Source organism: Lycium barbarum, chromosome 2 (genome assembly GCF_019175385.1).
Source record: "Lycium barbarum isolate Lr01 chromosome 2, ASM1917538v2, whole genome shotgun sequence".
Classification (NCBI taxonomy): domain Eukaryota; kingdom Viridiplantae; phylum Streptophyta; class Magnoliopsida; order Solanales; family Solanaceae; genus Lycium; species Lycium barbarum.
The window spans coordinates 7,548,984-7,556,386 of record NC_083338.1 but is presented as its reverse complement, the minus strand read 5'-3'; the positions used below and the strand labels follow the sequence as shown (position 1 = coordinate 7,556,386).

Genomic DNA, 7,403 nt, shown 5'->3' with positions numbered 1-7,403 from the left:
AGTGCACATTCTAAAATTAACACACAATGACCAGAGAGTCTGCTTTCTTCTAATTAAGAACTTTTTGAACTCCATATCATTGGAAGTATAAACAAAGAGATTACCAAATAATTGTTCCATGGCTTGGTCAGTCACCATGGTGCTGGACCACTTATTTGGAGGATACTTTTTGAAATGTAATTTGGAGGAAAGTTAATGCAAAGATAATATGTTGGGATAGTTGTAATTTCTTTTATGTAGTTCAGTGTTTTCCCGAGTAGCTTTTCTAGAGAAGTGTCTCACTTTCCTTCTGTGAATGTCCATAATGCTCTCTTGACAACTCCGTGCTTTACCTTGTGAAAATTATAATCAGCATTACTGTGACTATAAATGAAAAAGACTGGTATCTCAACTAGGGTTCCTTGCTTGGAGGGATCGTTTGCAAATTTGAAGTATAGGTCTTTCAGGGCTTAACTGTTAATTAGGAAATTACTTGTGGTAATCTGATATGCCTTAGATAAATTAAGAAGTTCAGACTCATAGGTTCGAAAACAAATGCTCAGAAAGTTCTTTTTCAAACTGCTTATGGGAAAACAAAAAGAGTTTCTGAGACATATATTCTACGATTATCAGTTGTTTCAGTGCCAAAAACTGGAATTCAGTCTAATAAAATGGAAAATGGAAAATGGAAAAGAAAAGAAGCATATTTACCTGAAATTCCAATATCAAATCTGAAAATGAGGCCGCCTGATGCAGCAACAATGCTAGTGATGAAAACCGCAAATGTTATCTTCGTGTTAAAGCAATTATCGCTAACTTGTCCATCAATAGCCATGCCGGCAATGGCCATTTTTCCTTCTCAGTTCTTAGCTACTTGAAGAGATCTAAAACAATGTATTCTACTTCCAATATTGGTCTATATATAGAGTAGCTTCACATATATATGGGCACAAAGTTATCCACTAAAGTAGGCACGAAATTGCTAATTAATGGTGTATAGAAACAGAACATGTGTCGCCTCAATAAATGAAAATTACAAGTCTAGACATTTTAAACTTTGTTATAAATGGAAGTGACGAAGGAATTTCTGGTGAGTTCTGTCAGCCTCCTCTTTTATGTAGCAGACCAAGAGAAGGGTAGGTAAAATCGATGGAAATTAGGCATAAACAGCGGAAGTAAATAGCCAGGATCGAACTTGCATGTAATATAGACAACACAAAATCGAAATTTTAATCAAATCATAAAATTTATACTTATCTCTTGAAGCATGAATGCGACCACGTGTTCATCCTTCAGTTCCACAGTCTTCTGCTGTGTAACCCGAATAATACCAAAATTTGCAAAATTTGTGTGGGCGAATTTCTATGGAAAAAGTGTAGAAAGTCGTCACCTGCCATTTATAACTACAGGTTTTAGGGTTTACACCCTTTTCCCAAACCTGTTAGGTCTTACTTTTCCACCAAGAAATAGGATTCCATTTAATTCTTTATTATTCGGGCACAACATGGACCACAAAATTTAATTACAAGGCTTCCTATTATGAAATTCATTCGAAATAGCTGAATTAATTCTACGATAACAAATTACGAATTATTCCACTAAAAATTCGTAATTTCACTCCTCAGTTAAATTTCGAAATCTTTCATTAAATCTTATTTAACTCCCCATGTAAAGATTGCATATATCAATCAATTAAATTAAATTACTGACAATTTAATTCATTGACTAATTAAATCCTTTATACTTACGCTTAACTTATTTCATGTGACGGATACAAAATCCACCTGCTGGGTTTCACATGAAAACTTATAAGCATCCATAAAGGGGTATCATCAATCTCAAAGTCCAGACATGAATTCTATCAACTAATTATTATTTCGCAAATGTATTTTGCCATTATTCAATTTACCAGGAATACATAGACCCACAATTGAGTCATACCTTTTAATAAATAAAAATAATGAACAAATCACATTGATCATAATAATCATATAAAGATTAAGAGTATAAGTACAATTAATGAGCTAGAGAGGTTGCTTTATATATTCAGTACAAAAACACTTATCTCTACTTGGTCCGTTTAATATACACAAAATGTACTAGCACAAGAAGTTGGAATAAGCTCATTCCCATAATCAAGATAAATTATATTTAATCTTGTGCTACAATCATACCAATAGATTTGTCCAATTTTCATCTTAGATTGTGAACATAAAATTTATACTTATAAGAACCGATGATTTAATCTTCCGTGTATAAGCTAAACTCTATACACTAAATCATCTACTATATAAGTAAAGGATACACATACTAGTACATGATCTATTTGACTATTTATTAAAAATTGAATAAATAATCATTCTATAATAAATCATTCACCATGCTTAGTGGTCCTACCGTTGGAATATCCGGGACGAATTGTGTAAGATTAATATCCAATTTCTGAAATTAAAAAAAAAAAAGCAACGATAAAATTCAGTTGTGTTAAATGCGAAAGAAGTTTAGTTAGTACGTTGTTGAATAACAGAAGATGCACAAGTTGAAAAAGTTCAGAACCGCTTGTTGTGAAAATTGATGTCTACTTATTATCAAACTATTCTCTTGATATCCTTTTTTTCTAAAATTGGGTACGTAGTTTTACTATATTCAAGGCAGTATTTAATTTGGATAACTCCCCTTACACAGAAAAATAATGGCAGGACGAATTTATCGTTACTAACAATAGTGACTTTTTCATCGCTTGGCTTGAAGCCATTATTCCTTCCCATAAGAAATTTTATACAGTACCAAAATTCCCCTGTTTCTGATATTTCCTTGCTCCCAGAGGATTACAAGTTAGCAAAACTCTGATTGTAAACTTATTTAGGAAGTGCAGACGTAACTCAAAGAAATTAGTTTCTCTATTAACTCACGTGAAATATCTCCAGTATTTTACTAGAGGCATCTCTGCATACATGTTTATTGAGATGTTAGTTTCATATATTATCCTCTCTACTTTCATTTTAAAAATATATACTATCATTTTTGGCAAGCATTGCAGTGTTAATCAAATCTTAAAGTATTTGAGTTTGAGATATTTCATGAGCTATAAGAATTATGCAAGGAAATCCCACTATGACATCAATACTTAGCAAAGATGAAGCTTGTTTTCATCATTTTCTAGCATAAGGAAAAATTACCTTCTACATTATACACTCAATACAATAAACTAGATAAGCACCCTGACAGTACAACAATACTAGTCTCAGTAATAATTTTGGCATGGAACGTATCACACTATCATCAAAATAAATTGCTTCACAACCAATTGGTTTCAAAGTTTATTCATTTTCATACAAAGACACCTCACATATCAGGGATTATATAGTTCGCCTTACATGAGTAGGTGGACGTGGATTCATTGATGATAACCTATTAGAGATGAAGTGCATTATTGGCCTTGATTTTGGAGTTTCAATCAAACAAGAACTTGCTAGCTTGATGACAAAAAACAAAACCTCTTTTACTCTATCTTCAGGATACGGAAGGCGTTCGTCTAGCAAATCGCTAAGCTGCACATGATCTCTAGTCGACGAATTTGCTAGCACAATAATGTATTCCCTAAGATGATTTCCTTTGATTATCTCCAATACTAATACTCCAAAGCTATAGATATCACACAGTTGTGTAACCTTCATTGTATATGCAAGCTCTGAAACAATACAATTTCCAAAAGTTATAACAATTTAAACGTGTAAATGAGATAAAAACAATGTAGAGTGTGTTTGCCTATAGTTCATGAAGTTTCAAAACAAGGATAATAAATAAAGTTAGACCTTACCAGGTGCAACATAGCCATACGTGCCTGCAAGTGTGGTGCAATTGGATGAGTTTGGCTTGAGAAGCTTAGCTATGCCAAAATCTGAAACACGAGCTTCATACACAGAATCAAGCAAAATGTTACTGCTTGATATGTCTCGATGAACAATCGATGGTGAATAATCTTGGTGCAAGGAAGATAAAGCATAAGCAACACCTTTGATGATATTCACCCTTTTAAGCCAATCCAATTTCTTAGACTCAACTTCATTGCTCAAAATACTAGAAAAACTCCCCCTCTCCACATAATCGTAAACCAACAGCGAGTTTTGTGCATTCGAGCAATAGCCGTAGAGGTTCACGATGTTCCGGTGCTTAATCCCAATCAATGCCCTTACTTCATTCATAAAGCTGTTGGGATGTGTATTCTCAAATGAAGAATGAAGTCTCTTCACAGCTATATTCCCTAATGATGGAAGGTTTACCTTGTAAATGCTACCATGCCCTCCTTGACCGATGCAAAATGTAGCATCAAACTCCTCTGTGGCGTTTAAGATATCTCTGTACAATGCCTTTCCATCTAACATGGATATCGAAATCCAACCATCATCACGTCTTTCAACGTCTCTAACTTTCCTTCTTTTATCATAAATAAAGAGAACACCAATGAAAGCACAGAGTAGTACTAGTGCTCCCATAACAGGAAGTACAGTGATGAGGATGAGTTTACGTCTCTTCGCCACTGACTGCTTATTCACTACAGAAGATGGCCTTTCGCAAGGCTAGAGTCCTGTTACATTGCCACAGAGACCTTTATTTCCCTCCAAGGAGGCATTGATAAAAGCTTTATTATGAGGGATTGGACCTTCCAACTCATTGTATGACAACACGGCATATAGCAAACCAGTCAAACTTTCAAGTTCTTCAGGAATATGGCCAGAGAGGCCATTGTGGGAAAGATTTAAGCTTACCAAGCTCTTCAAATTGGCAAGATAAGGGGTTATTTCTCCAACAAGATGATTATGGCTCAAATCAAGTGCATTAAGCTGAGTTAGCCTCCCTATCTCCATTGGAATTCTTTCCCCAAATTTGTTGTTGCTCAGGTTCAACAGAATCAAGTGCACGTAATCTCCTAAAAAAATTGGGATTGACCCATTCAATCTATTACCTGATAGATCAAGGGACTCTAATTTTGTCAGTGACCCAAGTTCCCCGGGTATATTGCCAGAAATGTTGTTGTTTTGCACAAAAAACTTAACCAAAGAGGTTAAATCTCCAATTTCCTTAGGAATCTGCCCAATCAAATGTTCGATGAAAGATCAAGTCCAAGAAGCCCTTTGATATTTCCAATCTCTAGTGGTATGCTACCACTAATGTTGTTTCTGGCTACCGACAGATTAATCAAATTCTTGCATTTCCCCCAATTGTTGCTGAATTCACCATGAAAATCATTGTCACTCAAATCAATGAACTGAAGCTCTGGATAGATGCAAAAAACTTCAGATAAATTCCCAGTGAAAGTGTTCTTATTAAAGTAAATCCTTTTGAAACTAGAGCACTTTCTCAAGCTACTTAGTATTGGACCTGTTAGCTTGTTGCTAGCCACCGTGAAGTTCTCAAGTTTCCCACCTTGGCAAAGCTGGTCTGGCAAATGGACTGAAAGTTGATTTTGGGATAACTCCAACTTGGTGAGGTTTTTCAAATTACCCAACTCACTAGGAATGAGACCAGAAAGTTGGTTAAAGGAAAGCTGCAGAATTTTGAGCTCACTTAAGTTGCCTAGAGTAATTGGAATTGAACCACTAAGTTGATTGTTGTCTAATTCCAGCTCGACGAGGTTTTTCAAATTCCCCAACTCACTAGGAATGGGATCAGAAAGTTGGTTAGAATAAAGGGACAGAAGTTTGAGCTCACTTAAGTCGCCTAGAGTAATTGGAACTGAACCAGTAAGCTGATTATCTAATAAATCCAGCTCAGTAAGGTTTTTCAATTTCCCCAATTCACTAGGAATGAGACCAGAAAGTTGGTTAGAATAAAGGTACAAAATTTTGAGCTCAGTTAAGTCACCTAGAGTAATTGGAATTGAACCACTAAGTTGATTATTGGATAATTCCAAATCACTGAGGTTTTTCAAACTCCCCAATTCACTAGGAATGGGACCAGAAAGTTGGTTATGATGAAGGTACAATATTTTGAGCTCACTTAAGTCGCCTAGAGTAATTGGAATTGAACCAGTAAGCTGATTATTGGATAATTTCAAATTTCTGAGGTTTTTCAAATTCCCCAATTCACTAGGAATGAGACCAGAAAGTTGGTCAGAGAAAAGTTGCAGGCTTTTGAGCTCACTTAATTCACCTAGAGTAATTGGAATTGAACCAGTAAGCTGATTATTTGATAAATCCAGCATAGTGAGGTTTTTCAAATTCCCCAACTCACTAGGAATGGGACCAAAAAGTTGGTTAGAATAAAGGTACAAAATTTTGAGCTCAGTTAAGTCACCTAGAGTAATTGGAATTGAACCACTAAGTTGATTTTCGTATAATGCCAGCATAGTGAGGTTTTTCAAACTCCCCAACTCACTAGAAATGGGACCAGAAAGCTGGTTATCATGAAGGTACAACATTTTGAGTTCAGTTAAGTCACCTAGAGCAATTGGAATTGAACCAGTAAGCTGATTATTGGATAATTCCAAATCACTGAGGTTTTTCAAATTCCGCAATTCACTAGGAATGGGGCCAGAAATTGGTTAGAACAAAGGTATAAAATTTTGAGCTCAGTTAAGTCACCTAGAGTAATTGGAATTGAACCACTAAAAAGATTGTTCGCCGACAAGTCAAGATAGACAAGATTAGTGAGATTTCCAATTTCTGGTGGGATGGTACCAGAGAGTTGGTTCATGCTAAGATCAACGAATTCAAGAAAAGGGATTGATGAAAATGGAAAATCATAGAGTGTGCCAATGACACTAGCATTTGTAATATTCAACATGTTTACCCTACCATTTAAGCATTTAACTCCATACCAATTCCTGCATGCATCAGTACTTAATGTCCAAGAAGCCAATAAGGAATGATTCTGGTTTAGGAGAGTTGCTTTCCATTTGAGGAGAGCAGTTGCTTCCTCAGTGGAAGCAAAAGTAACTATGAAGAGATATAAGAGAGTGGAAAACTGAAGGAAAGAAAATATTCTGGGAACCATCATCATGGCTAAAAGAATTTAGTTGATGGTTTTGGTTTGTGAAGAACTTGTGCAGGACAGAGTTTTATACTGCAGAGAATCATTATAATAAGACTTGTGAGTCAATGGAATTTATTTCCAACTTGTGAAATACGGGTAGAATTAGAACGACTTGGAAGTCAATAAGTCAATGTCTCACCGTCCATGAAGTATACCAACGAATTAAAAGGGTGTTTCCATTGTGGCCCACTCTTAAAGTTGGGAGATTTCTGCAGAATTAGTCTAAAGTCATTTGGTAATTGACGAGCTAATGGACATGTGGGCCATGACTTGACTCTACTTTTATAAAGTATACTAGAAGCACGGGCCCAACACTTTAGATTATAGTGCATCTATGTGTATGTAGTTGTTTTGGAATAGTGATTATATATATATATATATATATATAT

At 35.3% G+C, this 7,403-nt stretch overlaps 1 protein-coding gene and 1 pseudogene across 1 annotated transcript; both read right to left on the bottom strand.

Moving 5' to 3' along the window:
* Positions 1-3,079: 3,079 nt before the first annotated feature.
* Positions 3,080-7,013, bottom strand: LOC132629280 (probable leucine-rich repeat receptor-like protein kinase At1g35710; annotated as a pseudogene).
* LOC132628302 (MDIS1-interacting receptor like kinase 2-like) lies at positions 3,339-4,847 on the bottom strand. Its single transcript, XM_060344101.1, has 3 exons — positions 4,589-4,847; positions 3,800-4,534; positions 3,339-3,670 (listed from the first exon to the last, which is right to left on the bottom strand). The coding sequence occupies exons 1-3, from the start codon at positions 4,845-4,847 to the stop codon at positions 3,339-3,341; spliced, it is 1,326 nt and encodes a 441-aa protein (XP_060200084.1).
* Positions 7,014-7,403: the final 390 nt, after the last annotated feature.